Source organism: Staurois parvus, unplaced genomic scaffold, assembly GCF_062004578.1.
Source record: "Staurois parvus isolate SC_StPar_1 unplaced genomic scaffold, SC_StPar_1.0 ptg000303l, whole genome shotgun sequence".
NCBI lineage: Eukaryota > Metazoa > Chordata > Amphibia > Anura > Ranidae > Staurois > Staurois parvus.
The window spans coordinates 9,652,967-9,677,714 of NW_028318099.1; the positions used below are offsets into that span (position 1 = coordinate 9,652,967).

The 24,748-nt window shown below is 40.3% G+C and overlaps 1 protein-coding gene across 1 annotated transcript in view; it reads left to right on the plus strand.

Annotated features, from left to right (window-relative positions):
• The window catches only part of LOC149457767 (cilia- and flagella-associated protein 46-like), a 201,884-nt gene that overhangs the window by 30,117 nt on the left and 147,019 nt on the right, over positions 1-24,748 (plus strand). The window contains exons 6-11 of the mRNA XM_089683217.1: positions 36-159; positions 2,354-2,448; positions 9,055-9,165; positions 19,584-19,683; positions 22,560-22,658; positions 24,482-24,672. Coding sequence (XP_089539343.1) covers positions 36-159; positions 2,354-2,448; positions 9,055-9,165; positions 19,584-19,683; positions 22,560-22,658; positions 24,482-24,672 — 720 coding nt within the window. The remainder of the gene's footprint in view (positions 1-35; positions 160-2,353; positions 2,449-9,054; positions 9,166-19,583; positions 19,684-22,559; positions 22,659-24,481; positions 24,673-24,748) is intronic.

Here is a 24,748-nt window from a genome sequence, read left to right on the forward strand (position 1 = left end):
TCACTTGGGCAAACATTACTCTTCTGTCTTATTAGGGAGCTGTTGGAATGTTTGCTGGATGGACAGAAGATGAAGGAAGCTGTAGACTGTGCATCACTGGCTGCTGAGTTTATTAAAGCCAATGTCCCTCACAAATACCCTCAACTATTTTCTAAGATGGTAATTTGTTTTGTCTTGAATTCATGCCACACTGACAATGCCCATGTGAACGGAGCCCTAAAGGCCTACTTCTATGGGATGGAAGAGCTACCAATTGGCTTCCCATTTTCTGCTTCCCTTGTAAATTTTTGTTTATTTCCACTATACTACAGCTTGCTGATTGATAAAAAGAATTTACATAAACCAAAATGTTGGGATCTGTGTTATGGGTTTCTGTCAGAAAACCTATATTGTTCATGAGGTGGCACAAGAATGATAATTTGTAAAGGAAGTACACAACTAAGTACAGTTGGTGAGACATACTTAAACTGCACAAATAGCGGGTAGACACAACAAAGAAAAAAGGTAGCCAATGATAAACAATGATAAAAAGAACAAGTATAAGTAAACTAGAGTATGTTAATAGATTGGTGCAAATATAAACTGTTATACAATGATGTATATGGGGGATGAAACTAGAGCCACAAGGTAGCAGGTAAAATGTTAAAACTGAATTCCAGCCAGGAGGAATAGATTATCATTATAAAGGTGATTCATGTGCAAAAATCACTGTGCTTTTGTTTTAAAAATGCTTTCTTTTATTCATTTTAACATGCCCCTTATTCCTCCAGTTTCATGGTTGTTCCAGTTTGTGAACTGCAGTTTTCTTTACATGGGGAATTGTCTTCTGGTTGCATGACCCTTCCATATAGTTTTCTGAAGGGAATGGTGAAGTGCTGATTCCATGCTTCCTTCTGTGAGTCGGTACAATCTCTGCCACATCAGTTGCGGCACATCTGCAGTGAAAGCACAGTCATGAACACCACCTGCTCTGATATCATTGAATTCCCGTGGTATAATGGGAAATGCAGTTTCCCGGTTTTGGATGTGCCTAGATTCCCCCGCCCCCCCCCACAGCTCCCAGGCAAAGTAAAAGTGAAAGAGAGAGCAGATGACATCACATGAGATAAAATAATTTCTAAAAAAAAAATAAGTCATTTGTTTAAATATAAAAGCATTTTTATTGAGGATGAAGCAAGTGGCTAATTGTTAAAGTGGCCAGGATCCTGGAGTTCAGCTCTAGGCCATCTGTTGGAAAGTAAGGGATATAAAGTCTACCTGCAGCCAGGCAAAGAAGACAGGAAACCATTACCATTAGCTCCATTCCACTACAGATTCCCTTCACAGCTTGTTTCAATGCTGTGTGAAAACCAGCTGCTCAGAATGCTTGAGTTGCAGTGACTCTATGAGCAAGCTAATTTATGAGTAAAAGTAAATGAGATGGAAAAACCGAGGAGGAGGGTGAGAACACTAAGAGAATAATGTTTTACAAGCAGCAGATGTTTGGTAAGCGACTTACATTTCCTGCTTAAAAAGATCAAGTGACAATGGATGAAAAAGATTCATGAGTTGGAGGAAGGCACCCAGTGGTGGCCAATAGAATGCTGCCTTTGATGGAAAACAATTCCAATAGAAGGTGAAAGAGGGAAGTAGCGGGTTTGTGACAGCTGGGTTTTTTGTACTGTTTTAGTTGTATGCCTGGGAAGACGAGTGGACACACACAGCACCCTGATATTTGGGATATCCCATCAAAATGTATTTTAGGAAGAGGATTTCTGAAGTTATAGCATGGTTATTCTATGCAACCATTCAGGATAACAAATTGTTATAGATGACCTCTTAAGTGTTCATTTCATGGCAAATGTAGCTGCTTTTTCGGGGCTTTCATGTGAGCCAAAAGTGACATGACAGACTTAATAGCAGCTTTGAAAGAGCGGTGTATAATTCTGCATGAACTTTTTATTGCTGCATGAGGAAGTGGAAAAGAAAACCTCCTTCGGGGACATGTGCTTGTATTCACTGAGATGTTGTAGCTATCGTTCTAGACAGAACTATTGTTTCCTATCAAAGGAACATGTTGGCTAGACATCAGTAGGTCTCCCTTTACCTGTAGTGTTCAGTTGGAGGTAGGATACCAAACTGAGAAACCTGCTATGTTTTTGAAATTCCAGGTGAATCTGTGCATATTCAAAAGAAATGTGCTTCACAAAGTCTTTTTTTTTTCTGTACTTAGTATAGTGGAGTTCTTCTAATAATTTATGTAAACAGCCTCTATCCATGTGACTAGTTAATTAGATCTAGAGTATACATGCAAAGTGCATTCAGTGTTTGTTTTCTGTATGCAACGAATAATGAATTATTCTCTTACATTAAGGTGCATCACAAATTAATTGACTCTGCTAAAGTGGCTAAGGAAACAAAAAGTTCGGCAAGTTTGTCAGTCATCCATAAAATTCAAAAGCTGAGATCGTAAGTATGGGTTTTTCACTGGAGAAATTCACCTTACAGTTATAATGCCATTCCTAGGTGATACAACAGAAAAGTGAGAAGGTTGTTAAGTGTCATATAACCTGTTGCAGTGAAGTGCTATTGAGGGGCTGCAGGTGTCAAATCATGGGCCCCTCTTCTGTCCATAACTCAGATTTTTCCAAATTATAAAGAGAAAATGACAACTGCATCAATAATGTTTTGTCTTTTTGTGGATCATCAGTATTACAATTTTTAACAGTTGTTTTAACTGTGCCAATAGAAAAGCTGCAATACTCATAACCCATTAAAAAAATATAAAATACATATATACACACATACTCTGTATACAGTATATATATACATACAGTTGTGTTCAAAATAATAGCAGTCAGACATCACTAACCTGATCAATCACTGTTTTTGGTAGAAATGATATTTTTACATGGCAAATAATGTACTAGCAGGTGTAGTAGAGTAATAGAAATCCAACAGACCCAACAGTCATGACATGCATGCTGCTGATTCTGTGTAATTGAATCACTAATTGAAAGGGGCATGTTCAAAATAATAGCAGTGTGGAGTTCTATTAGTGAGGTCATTCATTCTTTGAAAAACAGGTGGCGATTATTGCCCTTATTTAAGGAAGCAAATGTTGTACATGCTGGTTACAGTGCATTTTACGCTGAAATTCTGAGGAAAATGGGTCATTCCAGACATTGTTCAGAAGAGCAGCGTACCTTGATTAAAAAGTTGATTGGAGAGGGGAAAACATATAAAGAAGTGCAGAAAATGATAGGCTGCTCAGCTAAAATGATCCCAAATGCTTTAAAATGGCAGCCAAAACCTGAAAGACATGGAAGAAAGCGAAAAACTACCATTTGAATGGATAGAAGAATAGCCAAAATGGCAAGGACTCAGCCAACAATCAGCTCCAGGAAGATCAAAGAAGGTCTAAAGCAGTGGTTCTCAACCTTTCTAATGCCGCGACCCCTTAATACAGTTCCTCATGTTGTGGTGACCCCCAACCATAAAATTATTTTCGTTGCTACTTCATAACTGTAATTTTGCAGTGGGAGGACTAGCGCCCCATCACTGATGTCAGTGGGATGAATAGTGTCCCATCATTGGTGTCAGTGGGAGGAATAGTGTCCCATCATTGGTGTCAGTGGGAGGAATAGTGTCCCATCATTGGTGTCAGTGGGAGGAATAGTGTCCCATCATTGGTGTCAGTGGGAGGAATAGTGCCCCATCATTGGTGTCAGTGGGAGGAATAGTGCCCCATCATTGGTGTCAGTGGGAGGAACATTGCCCCATCATTGGTATCAGTGGGAGGAATAGTACCCCATCATTGGTGTCAGTGGGAGGAATAGTGCCCCATCATTGGTGTCAGTGGGGGGAATAGTGCCCCATCATTGGTGTCAGTGGGAGGAATAGTGTCCCATCATTGGTGTCAGTGGGAGGAATAGTGTCCCATCATTGGAGTCAGTGGGAGGAATAGTGTCCCATCACTGGTGTCAGTGGGAGGAATAGTGCCCCATCATTGGTGTCAGTGGGAGGAACAGTGCCCCATCATTGGTATCAGTGGGAGGAATAGTGCCCCATCATTGGTGTCAGTGGGAGGAATAGTGCCCCATCATTAGTGTCAGTGGGAGGAATAGTGCCCCATCATTGGTGTCAGTGGGGGGAATAGTGCCCCATCATTGGTGTCAGTGGGAGGAATAGTGTCCCATCATTGGTGTCAGTGGGAGGAATAGTGTCCCATCATTGGTGTCAGTGGGAGGAATAGTGTCCCATCATTGGTGTCAGTGGGGGGAATAGTGCCCCATCATTGGTATCAGTGGGGGGAATAGTGCCCCATCATTGGTATCAGTGGGAGGAATAGTGCCCCATCATTGGTGTCAGTGGGAGGAATAGTGTCCCATCATTGGTGTCAGTGGGAGGAATAGTGTCCCATCATTGGTGTCAGTGGGGGGAATAGTGCCCCATTTGGTATCAGTGGGGGGAATAGTGCCCCATCATTGGTATCAGTGGGAGGAATAGTGCCCCATCACTGGTATCAGTGGGAGGAATAGTGCCCCATCATTGGTGTCAGTAGGAGGAATAGTGCCCCATCATTGGTGTCAGTGGGAGGAATAGTGCCCCATCATTGGTGTCAGTGGGAGGAATAGTGCCCCATCATTGGTGTCAGTGGGAGGAATAGTGCCCCATCATTGGTATCAGTGGGAGGAATAGTGCCCCATCATTGGTGTCAGTGGGAGGAATAGTGCCCCATCATTAGTATCAGTGGGAGGAATAGTGCCCCATCATTGGTATCAGTGGGAGGAATAGCGCTCCATCATTGGTGTCAGTGGGAGGAATAGTGCCCCATTGTGGGTGTCAGTGGGAGGAATAGTGCCCCATCGTTGGTGTCAGTGGGAGGAATAGTGCCCCATCATTAGTATCAGTGGGAGGAATAGTGCCCCATCATTGGTATCAGTGGGAGGAATAGCGCTCCATCATTGGCGTCAGTGGGAGGAATAGTGCCCCATTGTGGGTGTCAGTGGGAGGAATAGTGCCCCATCGTTGGTGTCAGTGGGGGGAGGAATAGTGCCCCATCGTTGGTGTCAGTGGGAGGAATAGTGCCCCATCGTTGGTGTCAGTGGGGGGAGGAATAGTGCCCCATCGTTGGTGTCAGTGGGGGGAGGAATAGTGCCCCATCGTTGGTGTCAGTGGGGGGAGGAATAGTGCCCCATCGTTGGTGTCAGTGGGGGGAGGAATAGTGCCCCATCGTTGGTGTCAGTGGGGGGAGGAATAGTGCCCCATCGTTGGTGTCAGTGAGGGGAGGAATAGTGCCCCATCGTTGGTGTCAGTGGGGGGAGGAATAGTGCCCCATCGTTGGTGTCAGTGGGGGGAGGAATAGTGCCCCATCGTTGGTGTCAGTAGGGGGAGGAATAGTGCCCCATCGTTGGTGTCAGTGGGGGAAGGAATAGTGCCCCATCGTTGGTGTCAGTGGGGGGAGGAATAGCGTCTCATCGTTGGTGTCAGTGGGGGGAGGAATAGTGCCCCATCGTTGGTGTCAGTGGGGGGAGGAATAGTGCCCCATCGTTGGTATTAGTGACACAAATGATGGGGCACTATCCCTCCCACTGACACCAATGATACTTACCTTGCTGACTCCTGCTCCAGCCTGGGCTCGCTCTTTCCCTCTCCCATCTACAACCTGCATACCTGGCTGCAGCAGCAAAATTTGCACTTACCTGTCAGCTGTCTTCCTTCTCTGGCCTCTCTCTTCACTCGTTCCTGCAGCTCCCTCGATCTTCTTCGATCTCCGCGCGCTGCCGCTCGGGTCCTCCTCTCCAAGCTCCACCTCCTCGCCGGTGATTGGCCGCCTGTGTGCCTCTCCTGAGCTACAGTTCCGGTGGCCAATCAGCGGCGAGGAGGCGGTGACAGGGGCAGCATATCATCCCGCCCACACATCGCCGGAGACAGGAGCGGTGTCTCGGTTCCTAAGACCATTGGAAATATGTTTTCCGATGGTCTTAGGCGACCCCTGGGAAATGGTCGTTCGACCCCCAAAGGGGTCGCGACCCCCCGGTTGAGAACCGCTGGTCTAAAGTTACCTGTGAGTACTGTTACAAATAGAAGACGCCTATGTGAAGCCAAGCTATCTGCAAGAAGCCCCCGCAAAGTCCCACTGTTGAAAAAAAGACATGTGCTGAAGAGGTTACAATTTGCCAAAGAGCACATTGACTGGCCTAAAGAGAAATGGCGCAACATTTTGTGGACTGATGAAAGTAAGATTGTGTTTTTTGGGTCTAGTGGCCAGAGACAGTTTGTCAGACGACCCCCAAACACTGATTTCAAGCCACGGTACACTGTGAAGACAGTGAAGCATGGTTGCGCAAGCATCATGATATGGGGATGTTTCTCATACTACGGTGTTTTATTTATCGCATAGCAGGGATCATGGATCAGTTTGAATAAATCAGAATACTTGAAGAGGTCATGCTGCCTTATGCTGAAGAGGAAATGCTGTTGAGATGGGTGTTCCAACAAGACAACAACCCCAAACACACCAGTAAACGTGCAACATCTTGGTTCCAGACCAACAAGATTGACGTTATGGAGTGGCCAGCCCAATCCCCGGATCTTAATCCAATAGAAAACTTGTGGGGTGACATCAAAAATGCAGTTTCTGAGGCAAAACCAAGAAATAGAGAAGAACTGTGGAATGTAGTCCAATCATCCTGGGCTGGAATACCTGTTCACAGGTGCCAGAAGTTGGTTGACTCCATGCAACACAGATGTACAGCAGTTCTCAGAAACAGTGCTTATACAACTAAATATTCATTAAGTGATTCAAAGGAAAGCAAAATCTTCAAACATTTTTCAGTTTATATAGTGAATGTTTGAGTTTGTAAAGAAGAATACAAACACTGCTATTTTTTTTCTTCAAATTTTTTAGAGGAACAACACAAATTTGATCTATTTTTCTTCATGTTTTGATTTGGAATAGAATGTGTAGTGTTCCCAATGCATTTGTGTGTATGAAAATAAAAGCTATTAGAAGGATTTTGAGCTTTATTCACTTTTTTCAACACACTGCTATTATTTTGAACACAACTGTATGTATATATATATATATATATATATATATATATATATACTCTGTGTATGTGTGTACATATGTATATATATTTTTGACAATTTTTGAAGCTGGGAGGACAACTGGTACACACATCATCTTTGCCCAAAATCAAATACCCAGAATATATTGTCTGTGCCTTAAAAAGAAAAAAAAAATCTCCCACAAAATTCTATTTATTAAAATTACATAAACATGCAGAATTATACTTGCTGTCTTTTTTTCTTATTTAAAAAAAAACTGGTTATTTTGCCAGCCCTCAGAACTTACTTCAGGCGGATGACAATGCTGGAGGGCCCGAAGTGATTTCACTGCAGCGTCACCATTGGTATGCATGTCTCGTAATCCAACAGGTTGCCTTACATATGGAGAAAGGGATACAAGGCACCCGTTAGCATCCCTCCTCTTGACTCTGGCAAACTGAAGCCCTCAACTATCATTGTGATAATGTCACAGATGTAAGGAAGAGAACTTCATGCCACCTAGGAGAAGATAAGTTAAAAACATATATGGCATGCTTTCCCAAGGAAAAGGGAACTGATGCTAAAGTGAATCTGAGGCCATATACAGTATATTAAACACATAATAGACTTGACACCTCTGTGATCTCATGCCAGACAAGTGACGTTCTCTCATGTAATCTGATCTCCTAATTTTCAACTCTTTTAAAAACATACAAAGCTAAAAATGCTATTAAACCCAAAAGCAAACATTTATTGTATTCCTCCTTCATCTAATGTGGGGGAACTCTAGTACAGGAAGTGTGCTACTGGCCAGATCACCAGGTGAAAACAGAGGGAAAAAAGCCTAAAAAAGAAATCTAATGCAGTCACCACATCTAATGATTGGTAAGCTGCAATATATTACATTTTTGGTTTTGGGTTTAACATCACTTTAATGAAGAAAGGAGGGACCCCTCCTATTCACTGATCACTGTAATCCATATGAATTTGAGATGTCTTAGTAAAAAGATCCATCTATACAAGAAGCAGTAGGAGAACCACACCAATGGTCAAGGAGCCCAAAGTAATGTTTTATTAGGCCATCAATTAAAGAAAGGCAACACACTACTTGGGTCTGGACTCCCCCCTCCCCCATCAGGGCTTGTGTATTGTATGACTTCAAATGTGGCTCACGCAAGTGAATTGCAATAATACTTGCATACTGTATATCAAAATGTATATCAAAATGAGATTCTGCCTCTAGCTGTTTATGCAACGTGGAGCAGAGGAACCCCTCTCCTTTACAGAGCCACTTGCAATTTTTGGACATTGCCACTTACACTGATGCAGCAAATAGGCAGAGTAGACACTGGCCTATGGGCCACATACCGTTTAAGGGCCCCATACCGTTTAAGGGCCCCAGAACAACAGATCAAAATAATATTGGTTTTATCTCAAAAGAAAATTACAATGAAGCTTTCTTAAATTGTTTACAAGATATAGAAAAAAAATGAATCGACTCAAAGAAATAAAAACTTAAAGACTCTATAAAGAAAATACTGTAGTACTGTACCCAATAACAGCTTAAAGTACACAAACCATAGACATTAGGTTCACATTACAATTTGTATCCTAAAATCTTCTTTAAGCTGTCAGTTTGTAAAAAATTTACAGCAACCGATGTACATGTAATGTACAGTAGTGATAGTTATCTCTATCTAGTGGCCTACTTAGTTCAAAGTTATCCCACTAGAGTGTGCACTCCAGAAACCTCCAGAAACTTGCAAGGGGGCCCCAAAGTTTTGACCGCTTAGGGGCCTCCACAGAGTATATTATGGCACTGTGATGCAGGCATGAACATAAAGTAAAACTCTACTGCCTCTAGCATTTGGCAGGACTGTGCCAACAGGGAAGGTAAATGGAAAGAGTAAGACTGGGTCTTGCACAGGTAGTTGGGGTTTATGGCTGTTCTGCAGTAATGGCGGTGAGCATGAAAATATGTCCTGTCCAGTGTCACCTATTTTACATTTTCTCACTTAGGCAATTAAACAGCTCTCTGACAACAAAGGACATTTTTACAAGTTTAAGTGAAATTTATAAACTTGTGGCTGTTGCTCAGGAACCCACTTTATCCTTATCCACATCTGAAAGGTAAGTTTATTACTTCTTTTGTCCTTGGTCCTTTTTAATGTCATGAATTTATAAAGTAACTGAATGACTTTACAATTAGCAGAGTCTCCCAACTATTTGAATAATGTGAAAAGAACATAGACTTTAACATCGCCTCTTTGTACATGATCTCTTCCTTATTTAGGATGGTTGCTATGGTACACACAGTATCGTTATCGCAGCACCTTAGTACGGACACCACGGAGTCCGCATGTTTGGATATATTGAAGTGAGAGTGGATTAGATAGGAGGAACCATATATAAGATCGAGCATGCTTATTATGTAATATGGTCAAGGAACATTCATTTTAATAGAGGTTTAATTCTAACTATTTGATTTTAACTATGTTCACTTGATTCCATTATGGTAGTTAATAGGATGATTAGATTACAGCAGTAAAAATAGTCTTGGCTGTGATGCTGCAAAGAGCCTTTGCATTGTTTTGCATCTTTAATTTTATAAAATTGTAGTCAAGGTTTATGAGATCTTTCTCTGATATAACTGAAGGCACCCACCTCCCCTCTCCCCCCCCTAAAAGAGGAATTCTAGTTATGGATATTTTATACATAGTTACCTTGGTCCAGCTTAGGCCAAAATAACTATGTATGCACCATACCTGACTGAAGCCCATGGAATCTGGAAATCACTAAATTAGACACCGCTACTCCAATAATCTCCACTTCAATAATCTTCACTTGCTTCCAGGTCCTGTGCCGAGTGGCTGCCCTGCTGCATTGTGAACACAGAGGGGTAGCCACTCAACATGGGAGCTATTCAGGAAATGTTTTGCATTTTATAATTGAATGCAAGATATACTCTGATTGGACGAGACAGGGAGAATGATGTCACTGCCCCGCCTTTCCACCTCGTCCAATCAGAGGATGCTTTGTATTCATTCAGAAAATGCAAATATTCCAGGCTGACCTGTGTTCACAATGCATAAAGGGCCTGGAAATAAGTGGAGATCACTGGAATAGCGGTGTCAATTTCAGTGATTTCCAGTCAGGTATGGTATATACATAGTTACTTTGGTCCAAGCTGGACCAATGTAACTACAGTGTGTATAAAATATCTATATCTGGAATTCCTCCTTCAGTTCTACTACCCTTGAAAGCTAAAATTTTTCACTCAGGCCTAGAGCAATCCATGTTGTAATGGTTCTGCTTGTGTACGATGCTAACGGGTAAACAGAGTTTCAAATGTACAGTATAAAAGGTAACTAAATTCTTGGCAGCTGATAGCCCTCAAGGAATATAAGGTGTTGGTGATTGAGTTAGCCAGATGGAATTTATCTAGAATATGGAAAGAGTTTATAAGGTGGCTGCAGACCTCATGCATAAAAATATTGGGTCTTGTACCCTAAATTAAATATAAATAGGAATGCACTAATAAACAGAAAAAAACTGAAAAAAAGTCCATATAACTTAATGTGAAAATCCAATCACCATATAAACGCCAGAAAGTCCTATAAAAAGGTAAAAAAAAAAGTCCATATATTTTAGTGTGAAAATCCAAATATCATATAACCACCAGAGGATCATATATAAAAATCATAACACCGTGACAAATCCACCACCAGATAAATGGGATGAACTCACCAGAGCTAGATGCTGATCAAATTATAAATCAGCATAAGCGTTTTTGCTATGGGAGCGATGAATATATCCAAACTGTAGAGGTAAAACTCTGTAGTAATAGGCAAAATCCGGACTTCAGGAGCAATACTCTGCAGCCATTCTACAGCACAGATGGGACCTTTTGAATAACGATCATTTCTCCGTGTATGTAGGAATTGCATTCACGATCATACCGATTATTTCTCCATATATGTAGGAATTGCATTCAGGGACAAAGAAGAAGCATAATAGTGCAGCGAGTTTAAAAACGTTTCACATTTATTAAAAGTTAATCACACTCACAAGTAAGGTGTCCTGACCGACACCAGTGTAAATAGCATGAAGGAGGAAGAAAGATGGACGAGCCCCGCTCACCGAGGACAAACTGCTGACAGCCACAGGGAACGTCCTGACGTCATCCACTAAGCACCTCACTACTAGTTTCGTCAATCCAACGTCCTCACGGAGCTGCTGTTTTTTTCTGTTTATTAGCGCATTCCTATTTATATTTAATTCTGATACCTAATTTTGGGGTTAGGTTTGCTGCTAGTGTGATTTAATATTTATTTATTTATTATAATGGTTTATTTGAGTTGGAGCTTTTCTGATTTCTTACACGTCTTGTACCCTAAATGTAATATATTTCAGTGTACCAGCCATGTAAGGCAGACAAGGTCTATGATAGTGAAGCTATAGAGGTCACCCCCCATCATAACATTTGGGGTGATTTTTTTTATGGCTGTGCCAGTTCCTTTGCATTGCTAATCTCTAATCATTTCCCATAAAGATTTTGCTTTTTATCAGTAAATTGTGGCAGGTAAAAAAAGTCTTGCCAAGACATACAGCAAGGGCAAGTGCAGAAAAATAGGATCTATAAATGGTGGATGGGAATGAAAGGTCCGCCTCCACTATTTACAGATTGCTATTCACTCTTGGAAGCTATAGTACTACTTCTATAAACAGTGGAGAGGTGGAAGAGGCAGGCATGGTCAGTACTCTTGTCAAGGGCCTGTGACAGGTCCAGCACTTGTATAACCCTCCGCAGCACCAAAAGATTATGGCTGTGGGGGTTGGGGTATCAGATGACTTCGGATTTCAACTAAAACTGCCGCCAGCAACACAAAGGGCACTTAACATTGACTGTAAGTAATGTCGCTTGTGCTGATTTTATTTACATTTATGACTAACCTTAGGCTTTAACAACAAAGAACATAGAGAGATATTCTAAAAAGAAAAAGAATCACTTAAACCCCCCCCCCCCAGCATTTCTAGTCATGGCCATCTTGAGTAAGGACAGATGATTCATGTAGAATTTACTTCTTGGAATCCATCTGCCCCTAGTTCAGGCATACAGACAGGAGGTAATGTTTTGCTGATAAAGCCCCTCCTCCAGGTGAAAGAAGAAAAATGCCCATGAAAATTCCTGGGATGTATGACACAATTTTGGCCTAGACCAGAAATCAGGAAGCAAGTAAAGAAATATTAAAGAAATATTAAAAGAAAGTTTAAAACAATCAAAAATAATATATTTAAAAGTAAAAGTACTTTCCTATCTGTTTGCTTATGTTGGCAGCATAAGGACTAAAAAAAGTCAGAGTTGATTGAGAGTTTATTTCTGCTTTAAAGGAACAATTCTGGCTAGCTGGCAAAGAGAAGCAGTTTAATTTTCTGGTTGAATAATCTTTATTAGGTTTTCCAACATAACCAAATGAGCACCAAAGTTGCCCACGCAGGGGCTGAAACAGTTTCATTCTCAATCAGTCAGCTAGGTACTGCACAGATTTTGTCAAATCTAAATGACATTTACAATATTGCATGTGGTTAGGCTTACAACTTACATCTCTAGAAAGCACTGGATCAATGGAAGTGAGGCTGATTCAGGTAGAAATACAGTGGAGTGCATCTTCTTCAAATTAGCTGAAACCTAATGAAGGTATAGTGTAGGTGGACATTGTTCTGTTCCAAGCCGTACAAAGCTGTCCATTACACTGCCCCAAACTACATCACCGACCTGATATCCATATACCACCCAAAACATGCTCTCCGCTCCTCACAAGACCTCCTACTCTCTAGTTCCCTGGTCTCCTCCTCCCACACCCGTCTCCAGGACTTCTCCAGGGCTTCCCCCATCCTCTGGAACTCACTACCCCAATCCATCAGACTGTCACCTACTCTCCTCACCTTTAGGCGCACCCTGAAAACCCATCTCTTCAGGGATGCCTACACCGTCCTCACCTAATTGCCGATCTCCTCCACTCTTCCTACCACTCCATCCCCCACAGCTATTTCCTCTTGTACCACTATCCCCTCCCTCCTAGATTGTAAGCTCCAAGGAGCAGGGCCCTCGAACCCTCGTGTATTGCACTGTATTGTTACTGTACTGTCTCTTGTACTGTCTCCCATTGTAATGTACAGCGCTGAGCAAACTGTTGGTGCTATATAAATACTGTATAATAATAATAATAAGACTGCTATCAAAAGTAGGAAGTTGAGCAGCATTTTTACTGCCCCATGAAACAATGGCATGCGGCCATTCAGGACTGTACACATGTCACAGCTATGACAAAAATGAAACAGCATGTAACATTCAGAAAGCTGTACCACCATCAAATGCAACCCACTCAAGTGAATGGGGACACACCACAACTGCCCTGAAACTGCATGCAGTCCAATGTGGCTTTAGCACAGAAGGTCTTATTTTCAAATTTAAAACAGGTGGCGAAGAGGTGACATATCATCTCATCATCACCAGTCAGATGCCTCTGAAAAACAAGTTTTTTTGCCCTCTCCATAAAAAATAAAATTTTTGTCTATTAAATTGGCTGCTGTTTTTTCAAAATGGCATTGGGTTATGCTACCCAACCAGTTATGAATGTAGTGTTTGTTGGAGTTCTTATTTAATAAGATTTCTAGCGCTGTACAACATAGTCACATCACAATCAAGTGTGCCATACAGATATATATATATGTAACACCTGATTGTTCACTTTTTTAATCCCCTGATGCCAATGTAACACAAATATGCGACCTCACAGAACTGGGCTTTTTTCCATAGGGCCGCATATTTGCGTACCTGTCTTTCTGCTGGGAGTGTGCCTGGGAGTGTGCCTCACTGAGAGCCCCGGGTCCTGTTCTAATGATCAGGACCCGGGACTCCCGATTCCAAGTCACATGACCACTGTAATCGCCTCTGATTGGCTATCACAGTGATCAGTCACTGTACAGCCTGGCCCCCTTGTGTGTGTGTTTGTTTTCCTCTATGAACGAAGGAGAGAGATACATTGTATCTCTCTAACTCCAGGCATAGAGGGGGAAAAAATGTTCGTAAAAAAAAAAAAAGAAAGAAAAAGATAAGTAAATAAATAAATATTAACAAATAAAATAAAAAATAAAGACAAAATACCTAGATCAAGGTTTGATCTAGTTCAGTGCCAGGGTAAGTATTTGGATCAAGGTCAGGGTCAAAGATCAAGGTCAAAAGGTCAGGGTCAAAGGTCAGGATTTTTAAAAAAAAATTGGTATCCGTGTCAGTGTGTGTTTTAAGTAAAAAAAAAAACAAAACAAAATGCGCACTGTTGTTTCTGGGCTGTACTACAGGTACAAACAACAAATACCATACACATATATGGTATCGCTGTGATCGTCAAGAGCTGGAAAATGTGTTTTGGGTTGTTCTTTGGTGGTAGAGTATGGTAGTAACAAGAAACACACAGCTACATTTAAGAAAATGATTTTTGTTTTACTATTTTGGGCCAGTTTTCCTTTGATAATAAAAAAAAATCAGGAGATATCCGTTACCATTTACCACCAAACGAAAGCCCAATTTGTCCTGAAAAAAACAAGGTATAATTCACCTGGATGTACAAAGTAGTTGTGATGATATGTACGGTTTTACTAACAGATGTCAACATTGCAAATTTGTGCTTAGGCATTTCGATTTGTTTTACCCTTTGGCGTGAAGCGGTTAATATATCATCAGCACTGATCGTAAATGGTTATGCCAAGTTTACTGACAGCTGCGGTTAAGCCTTTTTTAGGTGTTTCCTTACAATATTGCAGCTAAATGTATAATTTCCCAGGTTGTTGCCAAGACTTGAATATAGAACCTTGTAATTATGTCATATTGTATTGTCAATAGAAAGACATTCTATAGTAAATCATTTAAAACAGGTTTAGAGGTGCACCAGGCATAGAAGTACCAGAAGCAAGATATAACTACTCCAATCCCAATAACGTCTACATTATTTAATCAATCAAGTGCAAAGGGGTGTGACCACATGTTAACACTAAAAATTCTGGGTGAAATCTCTGTAAACTGCTATAAACCCTTTCCAGCAGCTTTGCAACAAAAACAGGGATTTTTAGTTCACATACATTGCAATACATGTTTAAACGGGCCAACTGAATCAAAGTAATCCCTCTCTGGCCAGTCCCTACTCTACTCTGCAAAATGCGGTTGCTCCAGTGGACACAGTGCCAACATGGGGCAAAGAGACACAAGCTTCAGGAGAGCCAATAGGTTCATGTCTGGTCACTCACCTGCAATGTAACAAAAGCAAAATATACCTGTGCTCAAATGCCAATAGCTTCTACATGTATATAATCCTTGAGGTGCTAATGGAGTACGATCACATATTAACACTAAAAATTCTGGAGGAGCCCTCTGCACACTGCTATACAGCAGAAACCAGATATATGGATTTGTATTCCTTTGATGCTGAACTAATATTTATTTAATATTTATTTATTCACATCTTGCAACCGGTAGTGGAGTGCGACACTATTTCTGATTTTAAGGTTTGGTGGTTGACGTTTGGCAACTCGAACTTTCAGCTCCCTCTACAGATTTTCAATCGGATTAAGGTCTGGAGACTGGCTAGGCCACTCCAGGACCTTAATGTGCTTATCTTGAGCCACTCCTTTGTTGCCTTGGCTGTGTGTTTTGGGTCATTGTCATGCTGGAACACCCATCCACGTCCCATTTTCAATGCCCTAGCTGAGGGAAGAAGGTTCTCACCCAAGATTTGAGGATACATTGCCCCGTCCAACGTCCGTTTGATGCGGTGCAGTTGTCCTGTCCCCTTAGCAGAAACACACCCCCAGAGCAGAATGTTTCCACCAGCATGTTTGACAGTTGGGATGGTGTTCTTGGGGTTATAGGCAGCATTCCTCCTCCTCCAAACACGGCAAGTTGAGTTGATGCCAAAGAGCTCGATTTTTGTCTCACCTGACCACAATACTTTCAACCTGTTCTCCTCTGCATCATTAAGATGTTCAGTGGCAAACTTCAGATGGGCCTGGACATGTGCTTTCTTGAGCAGAGGGACCTTGCAGGTACTGCAGGATTTCAATCCTTGTCGGCGTAGTGTGTTACCAATTGTTTCTTGGTGACTGTGGTTCCAGCTGCCTGGAGATCATTGACAAGATCCTCATGTGTAGTTCTGGGATGATTCCTCACTGTTCTCATGATCACTGACACTCTGCGAGGTGAGAACTTGCATGGTGCACCAGACCTAGGTAGACTGACAGTTGCTTTGTGTTTCTTCCATTTGCGAATTATTGCATCAACTGTTGTTACCTTCTCACCAAGCTGCTTGGCGATAGTTTGGTAGCCCAGTCCAGCCTTGTGTAGGTCTACAATCTTGTTCCTGACATCCTTGGACAGCTCTTTGGTCTTTGCCATGGTGGAGAGTTTGGAATCTGATTGTTTGATTGCTCCTGTGGACAGGTGTCTTTTATACAGGTAACAAAATGAGATTAGCAGCACTCCCTTTAATGGAATGCTTCTAATCTCAGCTTGTTACCTGTATGAAAGACACCTGGTAGCCAGAAATCCTGCTGATTGATAGGGGATAAAATACTTATTTCCCTCATGAACATGCAAATCAGTGCATAACTTGTTAGATATGCATTTTTTTAATTTTTTGCTGCTATTCTGTCTCTCAGTGTTACAATACACTTACCATTCAATTTTTAGACTGATCATTTCTTTGTGAGTGGGCAAACATTCAAAATCAGCAGGGGAGCAAATACTTATTTCCTTCACTGTATATCTGCAGATGTGAAGATCTATAGGTTTGGCATTATTGTGCAATGCACATTAGAATGTACATGTAGGAAGCAATCTGCAAATTGGCACTAAAATGACACTACAGCTATATATGTTGCATGTATGGAAACATTTAGCCACTTGCTCTACAAAAGATTTACCCCCCCCTTCATGACCAGGCCATGTTTTGCTACACGGCGCTGCGCTACTTTAACTGACAATTGTGCAGTCATGCAACACTACAAAATAGAGCTTTCTCTTAGTGGTATTTGATCACCACTATGTTTTTTATTTTTTGCGCTATAAATGAAAAAAGACCAAAAATGTTATGAAAAAAACTGTATTTTTTCTTTTTGCTATAAGACTTCCAATAAAAAATTTTAAAAAAATAAAATTTCGTAAATGTATGCCAAAATGTAGTCTTCTATGTCTTGGTAGAAAAAAATCCCTATAAGTGTATATTGATTGGTTTGAGCAAAGGTTATAGCATCTACAAATTATGGTGTACAGTATATTCTGGAATATTTGTTTTTTTTTTAAATATTAGTAATGGCAATGATCATTAACTTATAGCGGAGCTGTGATAGTACAGCAGCCTATCTGACACTAACTGACACTTTGTGGGAACCAGTGACACTAATACAGTGATCAGTGCTAATAATATACACTGACACTGTACTAATGATACTGGCTGAGAAAGGATTAACATCTAGGGGCAATCAAAGGGTTAACTATGTGCCTAACAGTGATTTGTGTGTGTACTATGTGCTGCTTTTACTAAGGGATGAGCTTGTTTTCATTACGTGCTTTTCAGAGAAAAAAAAAAGTCTCATCCCTGCTGTCAAGACAGAGTGTTGTTTACATTCACAGAGATCTGTCCTGTCCTCTTTTTTGCCACTCAGTGGGTCGGCTTGTGCTGATCTGCTTGTGCTGTGTCTAATTACAGCACAGCCCGGGCGGCAGACGCGCTCTCCCCCTACCCAGAAGAGCCGGATCACATACTAGGTAGGAGAGACGCTTTGCCACCATACATCTAAGTGATGCTGTCGACAAGTGGTTATCTTGCACTGACTTGCGTTGATGCATATTTTGACGTGCGTTTTACTGCACTTTAAAATGCACTGTAAGATTTCCTGTTACATCACATCCTGTGGGTTAAAAAATAAATCAGAAAGCAAACTTTGTTTTCTTTAGTTGGGTTGACATGCATTTTACAAACGTTGACCTGCTCTTCATTGCGTTAAAATGCATGCATGTTGCATTTTAACGCAACACAGGTCAGCACAGTGTTGTAGTGTGAACAGGACATATAAACAATTATTTTTTTAGGTGTCCTTGCATTGATCTGCGTTTTATAGCCGTACTAAAACTCAGGTGGCCAGACCATTTTTGCAATTTTTCCATTGCTTTTTTATTGTTCCCTTACAGCTTTCAGAGCTTGTAAAAGACCCTCCCCAAACCATATATTTTCTGAAAGCACATGACCAGTAAAATAAAAAGAAGGTGCTACTGATTTTGAAGCCCTGTTATATTTGCGCAAACATTTAACAAAACAATATTTTTGCTAAAAAATACACTAAAATCATTATTAGCAGATTCAAACAGAAAATTTTACAAAATTCCTGCTAAATTCCTACTAAATATAAAAGCTTAACCTGCATTGAGTTAAAAAATAACACATATTTGTACATTTTAAATTGAGATTTGTACAAAATGGTGAAAATCGAGCAAAAAACTCTAAATAAATAACAATAACGTGTAGTGCAACAGACTGATATCTCATATAAAAATAAATAATAAACAATAATTAGAGTCCCATAAAAAAGTGTCTTATAACACTTCTATGCAATGTGTATAAGATAATCTTCTCTCTTCTTCAGTGCCAAACATGCCACCACTGTTAGGTGAAAAACCTGCTGACCTCACTTTATGACCTCATCAATAGGTCATTATGCACTCAACATGTGGATAGACTTTTAAACACCATCTGTGGTCTTGTCTTGCTTCTCCCCTGGCACCGCCACAGTGTACACTCCTCCAGCTGATGCTCTCATATGTATTATGGAAAACAGAAAAGTACAACCATAGTGCTCTTTATTTATAAAACAATTTATTAGTGCCCAGATTAAAAACACTTACAAAATGTACGAAACAAGACAGGATATAATGTATAATTTCGTTACATGGCTCGCCACCCCGCTCTCCCACATGGTCATCAGCTCAAAACGTCTAGGGCTCAGCTCCTTACACCTATAAGCATACGCCCCAGATTCGGGCTTCCTCATTAGGCCTATCTGGGAGAGCAGAGTGGTGAGTCATGTAACGAAATTATACATTATAGGTACAATTTTATTTTCAATATTTTTTAAATATGTTTGGGGGGCGGTCTTTGCAGAGACATCAGGGGTCTAAATAGACTTCCTCTGTCTCTTTTTTTGAGTTTTTATAGTATCATTATTTTATTTCCACAAAACGTTTCAGAAAATTGTAGCAACGATTTTTTTTAATAAATGAAATCACAATATGATCATTTTTTTTTCCACAAAATGACATTGCCCTTTAATTGTTATCACTGCCCACACACCATATTTGTTTTCTTAAAGCTTTTTAATGGATATGAGATAATTCTACTAAAAACTGATTTTTTTTTTCTTACAGAATTTACTGAACCACTATATGTGCTGTTTCTTTTTTATTATGCCATAATAATTAACTTTGTTATATTTATTTACAGAATTCCTCTGCTGATTGAACTTGCTCATCTCTCACTGAAATTAAAATGCAATCAACTTGCCGAAGCGTGCATCAATGATTTGAAGTTGACAGATCTCACTGTATGTTTCATAGCTGATATGATTTGCACATGCTGTGTGCTGTACTATTATAGGGGGCTACTTAATAAATTGCTTTCAATGGCATGTTTTTTATTTGTCAGCTAATTACAATACAACTTTGGTTATTTCATCATTAGGATTAGGAAAATGTTTTCTGTTTCTCTGATTTTTAGTGTGTATTTGGTTTCTCAGACTATAATCACAAGTACTGGTTTCTGCTGTACTGCTCACTGTAACAAGCTGTTAAATCGATTCTATTTTATAATACATATTAGACTGCAAAGGTGGTGATTGAGGAAGGGTATGCACTGCCTTGTTCTCTTCAGTTCATTTTTAAAGGTTGTTATTCTGTCCTGTTCTGTACAACTTATCCTCTGTTCTGTGACTGAACATTATCATGACAATGCTATGGGGTTTGCTTGTGGGAGTGTTAAAGGGGAATTCAAGAAGAACTGTAAAACATTGATTTGTTTGTAACCCCTCTTAACCAGCCTCCAGAGCTTACTTAAAGTATAAATTCACCTTTTCATAGAAAATGAAAAGGTGATTTAACACCATGCACTCATCCCCCCCATCCCCTCTGCACTTACCTCTGTGGGTGATTAGCTGTCACTGGCCACGCAGCTAGAGCAGCAGCCCCAGAATTTGAAAGTCTTGCTTTTCTTTCCCATCTTTTCTTAGGGCTTCCAGGATGGATCAGAGTGGTTCATAGCGGGCCCTTTTCCACTTTGATCTGTTGGAATTACTCTGATCCATCCTGGAAGCCCTAAGGAAAGATGGAGAAGAAGAGCAGGGCTTTCAGATCCCTGGACCGCTGAACCAGCTGCGTGGGCAGTGACAGCTAATCACCCACAAAGGTAAGCGCATCAGGGACCGGTGGAGTAGGGAGGTTGTAGGGTGTTAGTTCACTTTATTTTTTTTTGAAAGGGTAAACTTACACTTTAATCTGTCCATACATGAGTAGAATTTTATTTTCAATTTTGCTTTAAGAATGTTCATTCGATTTTCTAATCATTTGTGGGATCAAACAATGTTCCTTTTCGACTTCAAAAGAGCAGAATTAATATGTTTTCTTGAATGAACGCATTTCTAACAGTGAATGTGTTTTTTGTTTTGTAAAGTCTATTCATTCCAAAATCAAATTTTAAAAGGAAACAAAATTTTGAAGACTTTCAAACAACATTTTTCAAGTCCTCAAATGTATTCAGTATTTTCATACACATTTGCATGTTCGTACAAACATTTGTTGGAAAATCTACTAGTGTATGGCCAGCTTTAACGTTGGACCTTTAAATTACATCTGTGCTAAAATCTGGTGTTATCATACAAAAATCAACCACGATGTTCCACCATAATGACTTGAACTTTTATGATCAAACTTCCATTTCCCACCAACTAAAAACATTGAGATAGGGTGTCTCTTGTTTACCTAAAGTGGTGGTAAAGCCTTAAGGTTTTTTTTAACTTAATAGATTCTATGCATTTACTGTAAAAACCTTATGTGACAGGGATCCCTCCCTAGCCCCCACTTGTACGTACCTGGGCTCCATCATGATCTAGAGTTGTGCCTGAGAGTAGTAGCTCTCTCCGCTTTGTCCTTCCTCACAGGGCAGATCTATAGCAGCAGGAGCCATTGGCTGTCAATCAAACTCTGTGACGAGGGAGTAAGAGAACGAGGCTGAGCCCCACTGTCTGTGTCTATGGATGCAGGCAGTGGGGCTTGGGAGTGAGCCTGAACAAGTTCCCCCACAGGACATGGCTTCCTATGGGGGCACTCGCTGTTGAGGAGGAACCTGAAGCACCAGCGGTGAAACCGAGAAGAGGAGGATCGGGGATGCTCTGTGCAAAACCATTGCACAGAGCAGGTAAGTATGACGTGTTTATTATTTTAATAAAAAAATAAAGCTTTACTATCACTTTAAGGGATTGTGCAAAAAGAAGTTGCTTGCAGAAAATCTGGGGGACAAAAGCAGGAACAAGATGATAAAATAAATGTACATTTCTTTAATGTTTTCATTGGCAAGAAAAATTGAAATGCAGTCAATGAAAAATATATGTCACATTAATTACAGTGATTTGTGATGGACCATTCGGAGATAGCTACAGTAGCTACTCATGTTATCCCAGGCAGCTGCTGATAAAGTACACCTGTGATTTGCAGCTGCATAGACAAGCACAGCAGCCAGATACAGAAGTAACTATGTACAATTAGTCAGAGAATATATTCAGAGATGTGTAGCTGCATTTCTGGATTAAATTGCCAATAAACTAGGCCACCATATTTCCACTGCCGAATTCCTCAAAATTTACTCACTGTGGTACATAGCACATCTGTCAGAAATTGGGGAATTGTTGGTGCGCTGAAAAAAATGCCTTATCTAAACCCAAACCCACTAAAAATGTAAAATTTTGCAGCTTACCAGTCCCTAAATATGGTAGCTGAAATAGTTTTATTTTTTCAGGCTCTTTTCCCCTTTATTTTCACCTGTTGATCCTGCCAGTAACCCACTTCTTGTCCTAGGTATGATAGCATTCACTCACTGTACTATGTCTATGGAGGACCAGTCTTGTCACACTAAGACAAGAAGTGTGTTAGGAATACAGAACACGTCCTCTTTCCTCTTCTTCATAGTATAGGATGGTGTTCTATAGTTCACAAAGCTGACCTTGGCAGGGCTGATCGGACAAAGTGCAAAGGACGGCATTGGATTTCTGGCAGGATAAACAGGTATTTTTTTGCACTTATTGAATAGATATAATTCAAAGCTTTAAATTGTATATTTAACAGACCAAAGAGAAACAAATATAAGACGTTCATTATTAGGGTGTAAACACACTTTAAAAGTCATTTTAAACATGTATATTCCATATTTCAGGATCAAAGAACTCTTATAACTTTAGAATGTCTACAGAGTGAACTTGAAGTTCTGTCTCTTGGTCCTCGGGTTGAAATGTACACCAAAAGTGTTGTCGAGGTATGTATGATTGTTGTTGATTTGTGCTGATTATACTGATGCATCGGACACGGTACATCTTAAAGTTTATCAATCTGCCACACTATAAACATTGATGTCCCTGAAACAACTATCTATACTGATGAAACTGCTGCATTGGGCTTCCAGGGCAACTATGTCACTAAATACTGTTCCAATGGTATTTGTTAATGTAAACTCAAGTTAAAGGCATCAGAGAACGTACATTCAGCCAGAGATTTGCAGCGGCTCTACTTCGATTCTGATCTGTCCCTTCATTCTGGATCAGATGGCCAAATAACCGCATTTGGTAAATCTGTGAACGTGGTCAATTATCCAGGTCATCGTATATTTAGCAGTAGTTAGTCACCACATTCAACTGGACTTGTTCTGTAATGTTGAATAGTTTTTGTCCCAGTATTTATATTCACTGCTAGTGCCAATGCCTTGATTCAGTTACCTTTAAGGCAGATGTTATTGTCAGGATGGGAGATGTGAAACCTCCCACCCTGTCCTATTACCATTCTCCTTTCCATGGTGATTGGAACAAGGTACTGGTGCTACCCATTTGGGTATAAATTCTGTGGTAATTTTCTGACACTCATTAGACCTGAAAAAGTGGCTTGTAGAAAATATGAAACATCTTCAGCATTACAGAATAACCCTAATTAACTCCTTCATGTTGACGTAACACAAATATGCGGCCTCACAGAACTGGACATTTTTCCATGGGGACGCACATTTGCGTACCCGTCTTTGTGCTGGGAGCGCGCCGCACAGCGCACTCCCAGCACAAAGACCAGGGTGTCACTGAGAGCCCCAGGTCCCGTTCTAATAATCGGGACCCAGGACACCCTATTCCAGGTCACATGATCGTTGTGATAGCTTCTGATTGGCCCCACTTGTTTTTTTTTCTCTCTGAATGGAGGAGAGAAATACATTGTACAGTATTTCTCTCTCTCCTTGCAGAGAGAGAAAAAAAAACTGTTTGTAGAAAAAAAAAGATAAATATAAAAAATAACGAAAAAAATACCTAGATCAAGGTTTGATCTAGTTCAGTGTCTGGGTTAGTGTTTGGGTCAACGTCAGGGTCAAAGGTCAGGATTTCTTTTAAATTGGTGTCAGTGTCAGTGTGTTTTAGGTAAAAAAAACAAAAAACAAAATGCGCACTATTGTTTCTGGGCTGTAGTACAGATACGAACAACAAAAAACATACACATATATGGCATCACTGTGATCGTCAAGAGCTGTAAAATTTATTTTGGGTTGTTTTTTGGTGGTAGATTATAGTAGTAACAAGAAACACAAGGTATAATCTACCTGGATGTACAAAGTAGTTGTGATGATATGTACAGTTTTACTAACACATGTCAAAGTTATAAAATTTTACTTAGGTTTTAAGAATTGTTTTACCCTTAGGCGTGAAAGGGGGTTAAACATGACTCTCTACCGCTAGGTAAAGCATTTATTTACCGCTAGGTAAAGCAACTATCTACTATGGATGCCCAGATTTCTTTAGAATTAGTGAGTATTTCTGGGCTTCTGTGCAATTCTCAGTGCTTTTAAATGCTTACCATGTTTAGCTTTTCCTTGAATCAAAGGGTTGGTTTAAAATTCCCAATGAAACCTTTGGATATACATCATTCAGTATGAGACATAGTTAAAGCACTGACCGTAGAACAATAAAGAAACCCTTACCTCTGAGAAATACAGGTAATCACTAGATGATTATTGAGAATAAGTTTTGAGAATATTTATAACAATGAGCACAATCACACATACCTAGAGTTTGTAGTTTCCAAGAATACATTTTTTCCTTCACATAGGTACAGTTGAAAATTTTAAGGAAACTGGAGACAACATTACAAGATGCTGTACATCTCGGTGACCCGATCTCAATCCAGGGTGTGTGCACAACTCTGTGGAATCTATGTTTGCCTTTACTGCAGCGGTATCTGCGCAAGTACTTGAAGAAGCCTCTGGTGTCTATTGCTGAAGCATTAGAAGACATAGATAGGCAAGTATTCCTCAAATTATGTGTATGGTGTAAAGAAGTAATCTAAACACAAATCAATGGGGTTAATTTACTAAAA